Source organism: Zosterops lateralis, assembly GCF_965231275.1.
Source record: "Zosterops lateralis genome assembly, chromosome: 7".
In the NCBI taxonomy this organism is placed as follows: Eukaryota; Metazoa; Chordata; class Aves; order Passeriformes; family Zosteropidae; genus Zosterops; species Zosterops lateralis.
Genome location: NC_139767.1, coordinates 1,649,143 through 1,665,402, shown reverse-complemented (window position 1 = coordinate 1,665,402; position 16,260 = coordinate 1,649,143). Strand labels below are relative to the sequence as shown.

The 16,260-nt window shown below is 42.8% G+C and overlaps 1 protein-coding gene across 8 annotated transcripts in view; it reads right to left on the bottom strand.

Annotated features, from left to right (window-relative positions):
- The window catches only part of AGAP1 (ArfGAP with GTPase domain, ankyrin repeat and PH domain 1), a gene marked incomplete at its 5' end in the record, with an annotated part of 302,933 nt that overhangs the window by 114,984 nt on the left and 171,689 nt on the right, over window positions 1–16,260 (bottom strand). For all 8 annotated transcript variants that reach the window (XM_083865718.1, XM_083865713.1, XM_083865719.1 and 5 more), the window contains one exon: window positions 2,227–2,331. In XM_083865718.1, the coding sequence (XP_083721844.1) occupies window positions 2,227–2,331 (105 nt within the window). The remainder of the gene's footprint in view (window positions 1–2,226; window positions 2,332–16,260) is intronic.

The following is a 16,260-nucleotide window of genomic DNA, read 5'->3' as shown; positions in this document are numbered from 1 at the left end:
AACATTTTGATTAACTGAAATGACCTGCACATTTGAAACAACCTAACTCTCATTAAAGCCAGGCTTTACACAAGTTTAGGAAACTGACTTTAAATGGCTAACAAAAGCTCTTTTCTTCACTGCTGCTTAATGGGAAACTTGGTAGGAATTAGGCCCTGATTTTTCAAAACAATGTAAGAAATCATCCCAGCAATGCAAGCACAGCATTAAAAATCCATCGCTTTGTTGTGAAAAAAGGAATAAAAAATTACTGACAAACAAAAACTAGCAAAACCAAACCAGAAAGACAGCATCAGAGTTCTCTCTGGGGGAAGACCCTCTCACCTGGCAATCCCCAAGAAGAAATTGTGATATTGCTGCCAACAAAGTTTAGTACAAAGTGTACTGGGAGTATCTGTGGTTCCCTCACAAACCCCTCTGATCCATGCAAGGAGAAAACGGTGACACGAGCCCAGCACCTTCTTCTTGGGGTGGGGGGGCACGGTGGGGGACAGAGAGAAACAATTACAGGCTGGTAATTACTTCTTCTTTAAATGGATTCTCTCTAATCTCCGATGGATTTACCTCTAATCTCAAAGTAATTACGTGTAACCTCAATGGATTCTTACTCTGGGGGGACGCCGCAGCTCCGGGGGAGCCTGCAGAGAGAAGTTTCTCCATTGTCTGCCAGAGCAATGAAAAACTCACACGTGCACCGCCCTGCCAGAACAATAGAGCCTTTTCCAGCAGCCAGGAAGGGGCCAGGGCACACACAACAGCCTCCTCCTTGCTTGATGACCAACACAATCTAAGACAGACTCAGGTGGCAGCTCCATGGGGGCGCACAGTATCCGTGCTCCCCTTCTGGGAGCAAAACCAATACACAAATTTGGGTATTTCAGGGCTACTTCACAGCAGAATTAGTCAAATTTAGAGGCACTAAAAGTGACCAAATTGGGCAGGAAGATGTGAACTACATCACACAAAGGAGCAGTGAAAACCCTGCTCCAGAACACGGGGCTGAGGGACAAGGTTTCTGATGGGAAGCAGCAATGCCTTGAAGCTACTTGTCATCTAATTTACCACATAATTTTTAAGAGACATGGACATCGCATCAGAAACCAGAGCAAAGCATCATTATGGCAGGATCTGAGACTATAAAATCTTATGTCAAGGCAGAGAAAAAGTACTAATATTGCACAGACAGGGAACAGCAAGTGGGGGCAAGCACAGCATCAGTGTGGCCAGACATGGATGTGGCACTTGGGGGTGTGGTTTAGTGCTGGGCTATAGCTGGGCTAGATGATCTTAGATTGCTTTTCACCCTCAGTGGTTCTAGGGTGCCATGCTCCTCAGATACCACCCATCTAAAACAGAAGCTTCCTGCCAGTTCCAGGTGCAGGTCTATAAACCCCAGAATTTATAGAAAATGCATCAAACCTCAATTTTCACTCCTTAATGTAAAAGTCCCCAGGAGCTCAAGATGCCACCAACAGCTTTAGAAACAACAGTCCCTAAAAAACATTACAAGTGGCAACCCTCTGATTTTCATATGTGAGATGATGATAAAATACAAGATCAAATATTATAAGAAATAATATATATATATATCTATCATACAGATACATATAGGTATGCATATATCTATATCTCATATATACTATTTAACTTTGGTGAAGGTCACACCATGACTTCTGGGGTGGGCTAGTCCTGGAGTGGGATCTCTGTGCTCCTTCCACCCCCAAATCCATACTGGGAATTGTGCCACACACTCTGAGGGACAGACAACATCCTTGGGACAGGGATAGATGCCTCAACATGGAAAAGTTGTATGGAACATATCTTTATGGCTATGCCATTTCCAAAAAGCTGCTCAGAATTACTTCTGAATAAACCACAAGCCCTGCACATTGACAAAGCCCTCTCCTCCCTCTTTACTATCTCTAGGAAACTTTTTCTTGTAAAACACTTGTTTTTCAACCCTGGGATTAACAAGAAGCCCATAAAAGAATTAGCAGAAAATAAAGGCTTAAACAGTTCCAGCAGCCTCTTGGGATGCAAGGAAGCCCCAGTCCCAGTGGACTCAGAGGAACTGGAGTGCACTCAGACTTGCAGCAGGGAGTTTTATGTCAGATGATGATTCTTTGCCAGGGAGGAGAATGAAGAGAGAGGAAGAGGCTCCCGCAGTACAGTGATGCCTGACAGAGCTGTGCAGGGCTGGGCACTCAGAGGGCAGGGGGTACTCACATGCAGGCTGGGATGGTAGGTCAGCACGCCATTGTCACACAGCGTCACGTATTTCTTCTTCCACTCCTTGTTCAGGGACTTGCCACTCCGCTTCAGCAGCATCCCCTGGTGGGGGCAGAGAGAGAGGAAAGGTGAAACGCTCTCCAGACAACACACAATTGCCTAAGACACAGACACAGAGAAGAGCAATGGCCAGCATTTTCAGACAGGCTTTCTCCTGCAAGTTACACTCTTAATTCTGCCTCTCCCACAATGCACATTCCCTCCATTGGCTTTGTCCAATGGGTAGAAAAACCCACTTTTTTATTGAGTTCCATGCCTCAGGAAAGCACATTTCAGTGTGACCCACATGGATTCCTAGCTGATGAAGACACCATGTATTTCCCTACCCTCTAAAATAAATGATGAGTCCCAGGTTGAGGGAAGATGCTGCTGTGTGGCCTCCCTGCAGCATGCTCCTGGGGATTCCCTGCCCACAAAAGAGCACACATCTGTGTTCTCATTCCCTCTGCACAAAGGTGACACCACCATGGAAACCCTCTTGGCTACTCATTCCAGCAAAAAAACCCCTCCAATCCCAGGCAAGAGCAGCAAAATTAAACCAGAGTAAATACCACGTGTTTCAAGTAAATCCTGGAGAATTTAATGTCAGAGGTGTGACTGGAGAGGAAAGCTGAATCACCCTTCCACCATATTCAACCAGAGATGAATGTCAGCAATCAAAGAATTTCAGAATAGTTTGGGTTGGAAGGGACATTACAATGCATCCAGTTCCAGCCCCTACCATGGACAGGGGACATCTTCCACTGGACCAGGCTGCTCCAAGCCCTGCCCAACCTCTTCTCCTGGAACACCTCCAGGGATGGAGCAGCCATAACTTCTCATCAACAGCAAAGATTGAAAGTCATGGTTGTGTTCCAACAGACAAACACACAGGAACTGCTACTGTACATTGACCTGTTCTCAGCTGCAAAACAGAAATTCACTTTGAAAAATAACATACCCGTGCTGTAGAACACTCAAGGTAGTAAATGAAGAATGCACTTCCCTAGGAAATTCTAATTTCCAAACTCAAGCCAGAAGGCAGTTCCTAGTGGATCCAGACAGTATTGTGGTTGTGCAAAGCCTTACTGGAGTGGAGATCCTATGGTCAGTCCCTTCCACAGGGATAAGCTGGTGTCACAGAGCTCTGATCAAAGTGGACACGTATCCATTTCAATAAATCCCAACCATGAATCCACCCAACACAAACTTCAGCTCCCTAACCCCTCAAGTTCTTCCTTTCTCAGTGTACAAGGCAGTTAAAATAAAGGGAAAACAGAACACAGAGAGATGCCCTACCAAGCACAGGGCTTCCAATCCCCATGGACTTTTTCTTGTTAAAAGTGGGTTTTAAATCTTGAAAACAAGTTCCCATTAAACCTGCAGGTTTATGAAGTGATCCCTCTGCAGGCCCTATCCCAAAGCCAGGAGGGGACAGGGCTCAGCTCTACTCAAGCAGAAGTCCTGCTTCTGGCCACACAGCTGGAACAGAACTTCAGAGAAGAACTGAAGAGGTGTCTTGTCTCTTCCTCGACCGGCCCTGACACCTCGACAGTGAAGGGTACGACTCGGTAGCAGGGTGAACCTCACCAATCCCTGTGAGTTCTTGCTTGCCTGAAGGAGTGAAGCAACGACAGCAGGAAAAAAGAGGGAGGCTGTTCAGGGTTAACTGCTGGCTTTATTCATCAGGATATCTGCCCCAGCAGACACCCCTCAGCAGATGCAGCAGGGAAGAAAGGTGAGGGAAAAAAAGAGCGGGAAACCCCCCAGTGTGACACCTTTTATTGAGGGGAGGAACTCGGGGATGGGTTTAACTGAGGACAAATCAGGGGCCAAGGGGGTCTGGCTCTCCAGGTAAATGACATACATGGTAACAAAGTAATAACTTGGGTGGGGAGACAGCTGAAGTCTTGTCCAATCACTTGGGATCCTTACTGGAACTTTCCAGACTTTTGGGAGAGACCTCAAAATGACAGACAAGACCCAGAGGCTGGATAACTTATGATTGACATATAACTGGGGTTGGGGTTAAACCAAAAAGAGTGGAACATGGGTGACATGGGGCAAACCATTACAACTTATAAAAAGGAATATAAAACAAGGAACAAATACATACATAAAACTGATAAAACCAAAACCACACCACTACAAAGAACCCTTCCCAAATTCAACGTACGCCACGGATGGGACCATAGAAAAAAGCTCATGCTGGACACCTGAAAGCACAGTGATCCAAACTCCCAACTTTCTGCCTGTCTGGGGGTCACATGTCTGTATTTTTGTGCTGCTCCTTGCTAGAACTCAAACTTTTTCAAGGAGAACGGGGCTTCTGAAACGCCTCCTCACAAAAGCTCCTGCTCATCCCAATTACCGCCTGCCAGCGCTTGGAGACGTTGTTTTCTTCTATTAAAAAATGAAAGCTTATTTCTGCCTTTGACTCCCCTGTTTGTCTATAGGAGGTGATCTGTCTCTTCACCTTTCCCATCTTTTATACCTCACCTGCAGCACGGCGCTGGTGTTTAGGGGGACCCAATTCTAGTTAGTGCTGTGCTGTGGGGATCAAAAATTACAGTTTCTCTGCACTGGTTTGTTCTTCAGACCTTCTAATGGGGAAAAAGCAGTAAGGATCACAATGGTGATTTTTTCTTTTCCCCTATGTCTTTTTTTTTTTTTTTCCAAGTTTTGAAGCCAATAAAATGTATATATTTCATAACCTTTTAACTGTCCCTTTGCTATACAGAAAACATGTCATTACACTTACATAATTTTCAATTCATGCCAATTATAATCTCAATAAAGAGTAAAAATCTACCATGGTCATAATTTTTACCATTTCAAGTTTTGCTACTATCTAAATATAAATTATGACATTCCAGCTTTGGATCTAAATGAAGAAAAGTATTCAAAATGAGGTTTTACCATGTTTTTAAAGCAGAACTCTGTGCTTTGATCTAAGAAAAAACCAAACAAAAACCAACCTGCCCAGCTCAGAACTGAATATAGATGATGAACCTATTTGTGCCTAACTAACAAACCAGACTTCCCAATCTATCGTCTTGAGGCATTCCTTTGGCAAACAGAATCATTTTCACACTATGTGATAATTAAAAGTATCTTCAAGTACCTGGAGAGCAAACTGCTTTGAATACAGGAGCTAACTTAAACTGCTATAAAGCAAAGCAGCCCATATAAACTACAATTTTTATTCCCAAAGCCACCATTTTGTAGTAATTTTACAGAATTACTGTAAGAATTACTGATCTAAAGTTTTAGAATCAGAGTTTAGATCAGTTCCAAATGCACTTTAATGTTAGCTACACCTGAAAAAATAAATGGCCCACATATGACAGGAAATGTTACTTAACAGAAAAAAAAATAAATAGTCACATCATGGCTACATTTGAGTCACATCAGATCCTGTGCCAAGGAAATGAGATCCAGGGGATCCTGCTGACCCCTGGCACCTCCAAGCCAATCCAGAGGCAGCTTGGGCATCTCCCCAGTCACTGCCAAACAGGTCGCCACGAACACACAGCACACTGGAAAAACCCCATTGAGTCCCCCAGCTATGCAGTAAAAGCCTAAGTCAATCTTCTACTCCAAATACCATTTTTTTTTTTTTTTGGTTTTTTTTTTTTTTTTTTTTTTTTTGTTTTGTTTTGTTTTGTTTTGTTTTTTTTGTTTAAATAATCCCTGTCTCAAATTGTTATGCATTGGGCAATGCTATTTTCCCTAACTTGTATGAAATCTTTAATTTCTTACAGCCCTCTGTGGGCAGTTGGATGCAGCTGACCCAAAGCCTCCAGATTCAACACTAAGGATTTAACACCTCTGATTTCCACACAAACTGAGAAGAACTTCACACCTCAAATAAATTTTTTTTTTTTTTTTTTTTTTTTTTTTTTTTTTTTTTTTTCCCCCTTCCCTCCAAAACTGCAACTCCATGTTTAAAGGAGTAATGGGGCGTTCTCTAGCTTGTGGTTTTAAGGAGCTGGAGAAAAAAGGCTCCAAGTGAAGTGCAGGGAGCTCAGTCCCTGGGTTTGCTGGAGGATCCACAGAGTGAACGGAGCCGGCTCTCCATTACTAATGTGTGTGCTACGTCTACTCCCAGGAGGTCATTGCAAGCCAAAAGCAATGTTAAGTGTACAAGCTTTAAATAACTTACAAAGTTAATGTAATGAATGCAAGTGTGATCTGAAATCCATCACTCAGTGGCTTGCTGTAGCCTCAAGCTGTGATAAAACACCACTCATAAATTTATATTAAAACTCTGTTCGATAGCAATTATTTACCAACAAAGATTTATTGATTGCATTTGCTGTTAGGGACTGGGGCCCTAACTGAGTCAATCAGCTTAGGCTGCTGAGCTCCAGGGCACCTGAGGAAGTTACAGACTGCCAGCAGGCTCTGCAATCCCAACATCACCGTAGGAGCAGGAGCAGCTAATGAAAAGCCACCAGCCTCGGATTGATTGGAGCTAAGGTGGGAAAAAAGCCAACACACCCAGCACTGGTCAAGGGACCAGGGCATGTAATACACCCAGTTCACCTGAATACACAGCAACCAGCAAAATCTGGCTGCTCTGGGTGCCTTCTGTGAGCTCCAAACCTTGCCTGCTTAAACAAACTCAGTGGTGAAACAATCATCAATCTGTTCTATAGAAATATTTTAGGCCTTAAATAGCAAATTATCAGTATTTCAAAAAGTGACCCCTTGAAGTTGCCTAATGCTGCATTGAAGATGCTGGCAGGTGAGAAGCCTTTAAAAATGGTCTTTCAAGTCAGCAGAGTCAAGATTGTACATTCTGGAAAAGGAAATATGGTACCTACAAGGCAGGGGTTGGAACTAGATGAACTTCAGGATCTCATCCAACCCAAATCATTCCATGATTCCACTCTGATTTCGATTTTCTTTCAGAAATTAACCCCACTGCCATGGCTGAGCTGCAAACTTCTGCCAGCCTTTTGTTTCTTCCCCTCCCTAATTTTCAGCCAACCCTATATTGTTTCCCTGATGCTCTTCTGACAGAAGGAACCAGGTAATCTCACACTTCATCATTAACAACATAAATTCCTAATTTTCCACTCAGGTTTGTAGTTCCTACAGCCATGATTAGCAGCTAGTACTGCTAGGAATTTTCTACAGCTCCTTTGCATCATGTTCGGAAAAGAAAAACTCCCAGTCACAAAAAACCTCCTCTTTCAAACAACTCTGAAAGCAGCCACTCAGTCAGGATCACAAACTAATTGTTACACGCAAATTCCGGTCAATAAAACACCCACTTCCTGTAAATCTATTAACTTGGAGAACAACTGCTGGTGAAACCCCCAGGATTCAATGACCAGCCAACTCTGCACAGTCTGTCCTTCAGCACTGGGACCTCCTGATAATAAACAAGAGATTAATTCTTCGGTGATATTTTTGGCTTCCAGAAGATTTAGCTGTAACAGGTTTCTGGTGTTGAAGTCCATTCTTCCAGCATATGGCAGACACCAGCTCAAACTGTTTCACCTCCAAACAATACCTGCATGCCAAAGGAAGCTTTTGGTAATGACTGAATCATTGATCCAGAGAGAGTCAGAGAATCCCAGAATGGTTTGGGTTGAAAGGGACCTTCAAACTCATTTCATTCTATCCCCTGTCATGGGCCAGGGACACCTTACATTAGACCAGGTTGTTTTCTCGCTACACCTAAAATCCTCCAGGGAATAAACTGTTGAAGATTCCCAATGTACTGGGAATCCTTCTATAAAAATGTCAATTCTTTTCTCTGTTTCCCAGACTTAAGTCTTATTTCCCCCAGGAGTTTAAGGGAATGCTGCTTGGTCTCCTGGTCAATGAGACATGAAGCTGGTTTAAGTTTTTACACTTGGAAATCTGTAGCAAACTTCTTTCTCTCTTCTGATACCTAAAGGGGGCTTATATAAAAGAAGGAGAGGGACATTGGATAAGGGCCTGGAGGGATAGGACAAGGGAGAATGGATTCACACTGTCAGAAGGAAATTGGGATAGATGGGATGTTGGGAAAAAAAATTGTTCCCTGTGAAGATGGGGAGGCCCTGGCACAGGGTGCCCAGAGAAGCTGTGGCTGCCCCTGGATCCCTGGAAGTGTCCAAGGCCAGGCTGGATGGGGCTTGGAGCAACATGGGATAGTGCAAGGTGTCCCTGCCCATGGCAGGAGGTGGAATGAGATGGGCTTAAAGGTCCCTTCCATCCCAAACTATTTTGGGCTTCTATGACCTTTTACAGTAGCAGAGCACAACTGGGGACCAACTGAACCACACACACACACAGGAAAAAAAAAAAAAAAAAAAAAAAAAAGGCTAAAAGGGCCTGGAATGGCTCTGAAGAGTTCTGAAAACAGGAGAGCTCAAACATTTTCCAACTTCAGTATCTAACAATACCATTGCAAAAAAAAAAAAAAACAAAACAAAACCAAACCCTGTGTGTTCTTACTACAGTTGTGCACATGGAAAACCCCTCCCACCTCCCTTAAAAACTGTCACAGCAGCGGCAGCAGAGTTTTGCTACAAAGATGCTCCCACATTGCAGAAACTATTCAAATTTATGTTATGCGCTGTTAGGAGAAAATGAAATCAGAACATTGCACCCAATTCTCTCCTAACATTCCCTAAACACGAGGCAGTGACTGTGCAGCAGGTAATTACTCCATGAATGGTTACCTAATGCTGGGGCTGATCAGCCACGATTTCCATTTGAAGACAAAGAACAGAGAGGATCTAACACCTGACTTGGGGAGCAAAAGATAATGGCTTTGCTTAAACATGAAGGACAATCAACTTGCAACTCGTTATTTGCCAAGCTCTCTGCATGCAAGCTACGAAGGAAAATTAGAAAGATGTGCTGAAAAAAGCCCCAATGCTGATTAAGCAACTTTTACAGTTCATCACAGCACCAACAACAAAGATTGACACCTCCAGCAAAGGGCAGCCACCAAATTCCTGCAAGGAACAGCAGCACTAAGGACAAAGTTAATGGGAAGAACAAACTTAAGTGTTTGCTGTTACTGAATCTCTATTTTTAATCCCAGAATCAGAGAATGATTGGAAGGGAGCTGGAAGACCATCTCAGTCCACCCCCTGCCATTGGCAGGGAGACCCTCCACAATCCCAGGTTGCTCCAAGCTCCATCCAACCTGGCCTTGGTTACTGACTCCGGATTTTGGTTACCAATTTCTGGATATTTCAGCCTCTGGATTTTGTCAACAAAGGTGATGCACAAGTTCCTCCAAGTCTTCTGGAGTTCTCCTTCAGTTGGCAGCTTTGGGACAGGGGCACTCTTTCCTACTTAATGACTAGCTCTAAAATGAGACTTTATAAAATCAACAGCACATTGCAAACTCAACAGTTACAGCCAGCACACATCCTTCTGGTGGAGCTGAATATTCAAGTATGTTACAAAATGCAATCAGGTATTTAAGGCACTGTCACATCTTTTACTCTAATCCCAGTTTACCTCTCTGAACAGGACAAAGCACCGAGAAAATCACATTAGTTTCCTGCCTTGCAGTGGTTTCTGCCTCTGTTGCCTTCCAAGACTTGTTCTGCTTACTCTGGACTGCTAAAAAAAAAATAGGAAAAAAAAAAAGAATCCCAGCCCTTAATAATCTCCAGTAGTTGGTTTATTAACCCCTTGGCACTGGCAGTTGTAGTTTCCCTGACACCAGTGAAATGCACTTCGATGCAAATCATTACCTTGGGCAAAGGAAAAACAGCCTTGGGAAGCGGATCCGGCACGAGCAAACACAACTGTGGGAAAGGCTCTGAGAGCGGGAACCTTCGGGAATGCCTGAAGGGTCAGGCATGAAAAGGAAGCAACAAAACCTGGACTTTTCTCAAGAAACAAACAGTGTTGATGGAAAATAAGGAATCCTCATGCAGGCATTACCACTCCTAGGCAGAGGATTAGCTTTTCCTCACAGGAGCGCTCAGTCCTCGATCCCTGCAATTCTCTTTATCATATTTTATATAAAGTAGGGATCTGGCTGGGGGAACGGAAGGGGAGAAAAGCCATGAAAAGCTTAAAACCCAATTTTAACTTTCTCTCCTGACACTATAGTGTTTCCATAGAAACATCAGGAAGACCACTTAAGAGCAGCTTCTTTTTTTTTTTTTTTTTTTTTTTTTTTTTTTTTTTTTTTTTTGTAGCCATGTTTGGCACTGTACCCCTCCCCTGGACAACCTATTATTTCACAAATGGATGCTTTCTGCAGCCCGTTCTGTGCAGGCTCCGATGGAGGGGGGAAAGAAAAAGAACCCTGGATCTTTAACCAGTTCCCTTGTGGTCCCCTCCCTTTTTTGTTGGTAATATTTCTGTCATTCTGCCGGGGCTATATGGTACAAAGGGTTACACTTTAATTGAGCTGTCAGCATCTCCAACAATCCTATAAAACTCCGATTATGCACGGCGGGGTTAGTGACACACTTGTTATTGTGGATGCCCTATTTGCTAAACCCGGGCCCCCCCCCCCACAGGTCACCTCACCCAGGCGACCTTCCTGTCATTAGCCTCGTCTATTCCTACCTCACCGCTGTGAAAATCACACAAGGAAAGGCTTCAAAGCCCTTGCCAGGACTGAATTCGACCAGGAGCTAATCACCCACAAATCCAGCTCAAATGGCAATAATTGGCTAAACTGCTCACCTCTCCAGAGCTCAGCAGTAATTTGGGATAATAAAGAAAAGAATTATTCAGCTAACTGCCCTGAAATGTATGCTTTGTGACCGACACACTTCACATTTTAATAATGATGGACACAAAATCCAATTTAATACAGCATCGGCTGAATAACAAACCTAAGAATACTGGCAGGGAAAAAAAAAGTGTGTGCATGTGTTCCTTTTTTTTCCTTAAACTGTGTTCCATGTTATTGTACAGAAAGGATTCACACTTCATGTCAGGAAATTTTGGGACCAAAAAGGCGTTCGACAACCAACTGCAGAAACTGTGCTCCATAACGGGATTTTAAAATTTATGTTATTTTTTTTAAATCAAAAGGGGTGTCCTCCATGAAAAAAATTTTGCTGAACAGTTATACCTCTGGTCTTCAAACTTTGTAGAGGTAGGAGAATAAATATATATATATGTATATATGTATATATGTGTATATATATATATATATATATTAATTCTGCAGTAGAAGGACGCCTTCTTCATCGTTCTAATTAACAGTATTTCCCAATGGCTCCATTTTTCTACTTTGACACCTCATCCTCTGGTCAAGGACCATCAGCATCAATGACCCCACTACAGAAGGGTCTGCCAGGACACACTCAACTGGTTCAACACTGCAAGGATCACTGAATCCTGGAATGGTTTGGGTTGGAAGGGACCTTAAACCTCATCTTGTGCCTGCCATGGGCAGTGACACCTTTCACTAGACCGGGGGGGTGATCAGGGCCCATCAGTGCTCCAGCACTCTTCCATCCACACACCTCGTTCACTTTCACCCAGTGTCTCCTAAGACCAAGAGAAAAAAAGGAAAATAGATGAAATAGGCATTCCTGGTGATGCTCCTGAGACGTCCAGTTTACTCAGAGGAATGGGAATGAAGGTCATGATGGTCCTTCAGAGATACACTTAATGTACGTTGGGCACTGTCCTCTCACCATTATAGCAGAAAACAAATCAGGAACCTAATAAGGAAAAATTCCTCCCCTACAGATCCTGTTTCCTGGAGTTCATAAAACTATGTTTCACATTCTCAAAAAAAGCTGCAAAAGATCTAAATTCCATCTTCAACATGAGGGAAATACTTTAAGAAATGCAGAACATGCCAAGAAACACAGGACAACTGCATAAAGAGACAGCTACAACGACATCCTATTGCTCAACATGTGAGTAGTCATGGAGCTAAGCAGCTTATAAAAATGATGATTTATCTACTGGCGCAGCAGAGACCCATCTTTTTCAATAACCCTTTTCACAACACACACAACTGTCTGCTCTTTCTTCTTAATGAATCAATCTGTACTTTATCATCTGAAAACAAAATCATTTTGGTTTCAGCTGGGAATGCATAAAAAGGTGCAGCTAATTCACTCAAAAACCTTCTAGTCTTGGCCAAGGACCATGACTTGAGTCTCACTGCGAAAAGACCTTTTACGGGGTGAAAATTTTGCAAAAACCACCTCCCACATCACCTCAGCTTGTTGGGGTGTCTGTGCAGGGTCAGAATTTGGACTGAATGATCCTCATGGGTCCCTTCCAGCTCAGAATATTCTGTGATTTGATGATTCTTTTACAGCAAGGCATCTCCACATCTCAAACACCTCCCTGAACACAGGGAAAACCTATCCAAGGCCATTTCCCAGGATTTAAGGGTACAACCTAAAGACAGCTTTTAAGTACAGGTTTTTCATCCTGTGTTCTTGAATTGTTACAGCAAAAAGGCAAAATTGCTGCTTTCAGAAGCAGAACTCACATTTTTACTACAATAGTTGTTACAGAAATTAGAGTTAACAAAACATGAGACATTGCCATTGCCACTCATCTGAAAGAACTTTACTGAGAAATTATGAATCAATGCTTTTGACAAGGTTATTATTAGGATTCCTGAAGTAATAACCTGAGACACCCCAAAATTTGTTTATTGTTATTTAATATTCTTCTTCTGAGAAGAAATGGCTGGTTTTGTCCTGGCCTGCCTTGCTTTATATACAGCAGTCACTCCTCCTCTCCCCCACTTCCCAAGCTAAGCATTCATCAGGGCAATTTCAAAAGAAAGGATTCTGCATATTGTGTCAGCAAGTTAAAAATTGTAATATTGTTTTAATGTTAAAATCACTCCAGATACAATACTTCCTGTGTAGTGTATTTCATGGCTCATTTGCTTCAACAGATATTAAGCTTCAGTCAACAATTAACTACTGACACCTTTTTTTATTTATTTTTTGAAACCAAGAAGATTTAGCAAACGAGCTAAAAGCACATCTTAGATTTATTAGATGGATGCTAATTTGATGTCACCAGTTTATTTCATTTCTAGCAAGTATCCATTCTTGTGAATGATAGGGTCACTCAACCCACATTTCAACTGAATTGAAATCCAAATTTGAGCACATCTTTCAGCCCAAAAATTGCTGCAGAAGTGCACCAATTTAAAAGACCATTTGAACTGTTAATTGTTTATCACTTACTATACGAGATCATTCCCAAGCCATCATAGTGAATGTTTAAATGGAGTTTTGGATTCAGCACTTCTGCAAGGAACCCACTGGCACTGCCTTCGGCCTGGCTTCACCTGCAGTTCCATGGTGCTACTCCTGGCACAGAAACTCAACCATCCCAATTCCTGAATCAAAAGGCATTTCTATGGTGACAACAGCTGTCACCATAGACAATTTCTATGGTGAAAATCAAGCTGTCATCAGAAGACTTTATTCTACCTCTCTCTGTCCAGTCCCCATGAGAGATGCAGAACCCTGGAATGCTTTGGGTTGGAAGGACCTTGAACACCATCAACTTCCAACCCTTCCAAGAGATGTAAACATGAGCCATGTTTTGCACTTCATGAGGCATTTCCATCCTGAGAATCAGGAGGCAGATGACACATTTTTGGATCACTGGCTTGTACCCAAATGATGTCAGGAACACAATGAGACCCCAGCCAGGGAGGTCTGGCCCCCAAGCCCAGAGCATGACAATTAACAAGATGTTGTAATGAAGGCAGCAGTGGCTGAATCCTCTTGGAAATATCTACTCCTAGAAAAAGCTGAGATTTAATGCAGTGGTAAAGCGTGATGCCCCTCAAAGAGTGAAAGACCACATTCCACTCTGAACATTCCTGGAAGGACATCTAAGAGATGTTTCTGGAAGAATTTTTCCCCTGATTTCCCCACATTTTTCCCCGCAAAGCCTTGAATTTCTTCATGTGTGTTCTGTAAAGCAGAATACAGACTGCCCTGGGAATTTAATACATTGGTCACTCATCTTTTTAATGTCTTAGAATACTCAGCAGTGACCACAGACATGGCGAAGGCTGTTTTTATGTGCTATCTGTTTATTCAGACTCATTCCTCTATTTATTAAGACTTACTAAAAGGAGTCACAGAATCCCAGAAGGGTCTGGAGTTGAAAGGGAGCTTAAAGACCATCCTCTGCCATGGGCAGGGACACCTTCCACTACCCCAGGCTGCTCCAAGCCCTGTCCAGCCTGGCCATGGACACTTCCAGGGATCCAGGGGCAGACACAACTTCTCTGGGCACCCTGTGCCAGGGCCTGCCCACCCTCACAGGGAACAGTTCCTTCCCAATATCCCACATAACCCTGCCCTCCTTCTTAAGCTTAAGGAGTCAGTCTGTAAGTTGTTAAAGCAGTAACTCAAAAGATGCTTCCACAAAGAAAGGTATTTGTTTCTTCCCAAAATCATGCAAAGATACAGACTTTATTTTCCTTTTAAGAGTGGTCTCGCACACATGTTGATCCCTCAGTTTTAACCTCATTATTATTTTAGAGGGAGAGACAACAAGAACAGAATCTGCTCCAGAGGCTATAATTGTTTTACAAGAGAGTATCCCAGATCCAAGTGGCTTGCAGGCAACACAGGAGAACACCACATTCAGAAAGGTAATTTATAAAGCTCATTTATGGATTTCTCTGTGCAGTCACTTGGCTGTAGACTAGGCAAGCTGCAAAATGTTGGAGACAATCTCCCTCAAAAAACCCCCAATATAATCCATTATTTATTAAGTGATCAGCCATGGACAAGAGGAAAGACTAATTTTTAACCACCTTTCCCAACTTCCTACAGATAAAGAATGTGTTTGTAAAGACAAATAAATAAATAAATAAATAAATAAATATAGATATAAATAAAAATGCAAGGTACCCAGAGTGCGGCTAATGGGATTTGACACTGGCTTTAATTTTAATGAAGAAAGTTGCCAGTAGCAACAAAACTGTCAGCTGCAGCCAAGCACCATTAATAAAGACCCAGACAACATTAGTGGCACGGCAACAGTACAAAAGGTTCCCCCCCGGTTCATGCTGTGCTAAATTGGCTGCCCAATTTTTCTTAAGTGTCCATACTATTTACAAGACAATTTATTAATTTTTGTCATCCATTGTCACTTGACAGGCCATCATTTTGCATCCCGAATTTGAGATGAAAACTAATTGAAAAGACTGGCAGTATTTATGAGGGGTATTATTTGTCAATTATGGCCACTGATGATCCCAGGTCCTACCAACTTTAACACCCCGCGCTTGGCTGTTGTCAGTTGGACCCCTCTTTTTTTTTTTTTTTTTTTTTTTTTTTTTTTTTTTTTTTCATCTCCATGTTAGTTCTAGGAAAGTGACAAAAAGCAATGATAAAATCAATTCAGCAAACTCATTAAAGAAGAGGGGCCCATCAATCCCTGCTCTGAAATCACTGGAGTGGGGGAAAAAAACACTGATGTGGCCTGGGAAATCACAGCTTTCCAGGACACCTTCCAGGGAAAAAGCCCAACCTCTTTGTTCCCTACAAGCAGGACAAATTTTCAAATATGTCATAATTGAAATTAACCCTGCAAATTTACTCAGGCTGCCCAAAAGGGAAAGTTTTACTCTCTTCTCACTGCCCTAAAGTGCTTTTCTGCAAGTCTGAAGGCCTCAAAAGCCCTCAGATTCCTAAATGCAGGACAGGTCACAGAACCACAGAATATTGTGAGCTGGAGGGGACCCACAAGGATCATGGGGTCCAGCTCTTTCATTCCAACTTTATTTGCACTGATAACTCCTGCCCAGCCTTTCAGGAACATTCTCATCTTCACAGACTTCGAATGATGATACAAAACATACCAGGAAAACCACAGTATTAAAACATCAAAGAAAAGGAGGTTACACCACCCATCTCGAGCCTTTTCTGCTCCCACCATTCACGGTGGAGCCCAGGGTGAGGCAGCTGTACCCTGCAGCCCAAGGGGGTCTATGGCGGGGCTGAGATCTACCTGAATCCCACAGAAGACCCCACAGCAGAGCAGGGAGAT